The 2,748-nt window shown below is 45.2% G+C and overlaps 1 protein-coding gene across 1 annotated transcript; it reads right to left on the reverse strand.

Annotated features, from left to right (window-relative positions):
• Positions 1-562: 562 nt before the first annotated feature.
• LOC124656822 lies at positions 563-1,018 on the reverse strand. Its single transcript, XM_047195496.1, has one exon. It carries the CDS (start codon positions 1,016-1,018, stop codon positions 689-691), a length of 330 nt encoding a protein of 109 aa, XP_047051452.1. The 3' UTR covers positions 563-688.
• Between the last annotated feature and the right edge of the window lie 1,730 nt (positions 1,019-2,748).

Here is a 2,748-nt window from a genome sequence, read left to right on the forward strand (position 1 = left end):
TCTACTATCAGGAAAAGTGTGGATGCGTTACAATGTGCGTTGAACATTGCGAAACCCCGATTATTTATATGCAGCGCCTAGGCCTAGCGCATAGTAGGTACGCGTCCCATGTTAATTGCCTTGCTCTTGCTTGACGCAATGTGCAAAGCAGGGTATGTTAACTCCACTTCTATCCCGTCTTGGTTAAGTTTTCCTGAATCAAACAGTTCAACATGTTTCAAGCCAATTTCACCATAGTTTCAACAAGAAAAAAGCTAATTTCACCTTGACCGGGCGTTTGTGAAAGGGAAATTTCAGGAAAATGGAGTGCTTATCAACGGAAGTTTCGTGATATTTCTCGTTTAATCTGATCTTGATCGATCATGTGTTTAGGAAAGGTGTCGTTTCCGTATAGCTTAACCTTTAGCTTGGGAGGGAAGCGATGATGATGCGGCTTGTCGTCGGATGCAACAGCCGACAGGCATAACGAGACGATTTTTTTCCGGCCACTGGATGGAACGTGCAAGGAACAACGCGTGCGGCACGAAGCAAGTTAACTAACAGCAAGAACACAAGGTCAAGATTGCAAGAAAACTGCAGCCTTTGCCACAGCAAAGAAAGCTCTCAGATTTCTTGATTGTTCCATTTCACCGAGCACAAACTCGCCTGCGCTTCGCATGATTCTACAACCTACAGGATAAAATCCCCCTCAGTCGACGCGCTTCTCTTGGCTGAGATCGCGGAAGAGGTCGGCCGCCTCGGCGCCGACGAGCTCCATCTGGTCCTCGAGGTACTTCTGCAGCAGCCCCAGCCGATCGCCGCCGGAACCGGCGGCGTCCACCGACGACGAAGACGGAACCCCGACGCCGCAGCCCCGCATGAGCCTCCGCCTGGCGCGCCGGAACCGGACGACGGCCACGGCGCAGCAGAGCAGGGGCAGCCAGAGCAGCAGCAGCGACAGGGCCACCGGGACCGCCCACACCGCCACCACCGCCGCCGCGCACGTCCGCCACGCCGACGGCCTCGTCGCGACGCCCATCCCGGATCGCCGATCGTCCGGCCGTCCGGCAGCGACGAAGGAACTGGCCGCTCCGCTCTCGCTCTGCCCTGCCTGCCCCGGATCAGGAATTCAGGATTGGAGGAGAAAGAAAGAGAGAGTGTAGCTGTATCCGTAAGCTTTTAAGTATTTTGGGCGGTGCTTTGCTTCCACCGAAAGCGTTGGTGTGTCCGACTCGACGGCGACCTCCTTTTTATGCTCATCGCCTCATCGCCTTTCTCTTTCTCTTGTTGGAGCCCAATCAGGCAGGCGAGCATGGGCGTGACACGTTTGAGTTTGTGCTGGTGATATTTTCTCGATTATTTAGGTGCCCCACCACCATGCCGCACTGTTTTTCGCGGGAGATTATCTCCGGGTAAAAAGAAATATCTCACAGACTACATAGATTTTCTGATATCTCAAGCGCAGACCTTTTGTCATTTGCTTTGTTTATTTATCTCTCGCCATCATGCTTCTTTGAGACCATCACCAAGGAAGAAGAATCCCACATGAGTATACTATTACCCCAAAATGTGTCATCGCAAGACCAAGCTCCTGGTTTCCCTTTCCGAAGCTCATGATATTATTAAGAAGATTACAATGAAGATTAAACAAAAGAAAGAGAGAGCACCTAGGAATAAAAGAGTGAGAACCAGAAAAACACTGTGGATTTTTCATGAAATATACTATAAGGCATGTTGTTTTTTCGCATAGCTTTGATCATATCTATCAAATTATATGGACTTGGAATGTACTATTACCCCAAAAGAAATATCTCACGGACTGCATAGATTTTCTGATATCTCAAGCGTAGACCTTTTGGCCGTTGGGTATAAATCCAACTGTTGCCTTTGTCAGCTTCGTTGTTTATTTACCTCTCGCCACCATCGCCATCATGCTTCTTTGAAACGATCACCAAGGAAGAAAATCCCACATGAGTATAGTATTACTCCAAAATGTGTCGGCACAAGACCAAGCTCCTGGTTTATCTTTCAGAAGCTCATGATATTATTATTAAGAAGATTACAACGAAGATAAAACAAAAGAATGAGAGAGTACCTATGCATAAATAAAATAAATACTAGAGTGAGAACAAGACGAACACTGGAATTTTCATGTTTTTTTTTTCGCATAGTCTTTCATGCACAACTTTGATCACTAATATCTATCGAATTATATGGACTTGGAATATACTATGTACAACTTTGACCACTAAGATCAAATTTTTACATGGCATCGTTGCGATCATTTTGCAAATCTCTTTTGTTTTATATGCATTTATATAAACCGGTGAGCAAGTCATAAGTAGTTATAAATCGTTGACCAACGGAATGTAAATGCGCCTTATATTTTTAGGATTGGGTATTATAATATGTTGACGAGTGAATTTCATTATTTATCGCCTAGTTTTACAATTACGACATCAACTATGTCATGTATTGAAAATTTGTTCAAATCCCCGCATTTTTTAAAAAATTATAGAATTATTTTCTTAGATGTGTTTCCTGGTCATGCCGTGTTAAGTAATTCATGCCCGAGGTCCGATGATATCAAGACCACGACGAGAGGTGAAACAAGTGGAGAAGGCAAGGCCTGACGCCCTCCACACTTTCGCCATGACACATAGACCTAACACGCTGGTCCTATCTATGGTGGGGTTTAAAAAGATCTTATACGAGAAAAAAAAAGAACTGGTATAGTTAGTTAGATGGGATATTCAACTACATTTTTTA

This window comes from Lolium rigidum, chromosome 5, assembly GCF_022539505.1.
Source record: "Lolium rigidum isolate FL_2022 chromosome 5, APGP_CSIRO_Lrig_0.1, whole genome shotgun sequence".
Taxonomy (NCBI): Eukaryota; Viridiplantae; Streptophyta; class Magnoliopsida; order Poales; family Poaceae; genus Lolium; species Lolium rigidum.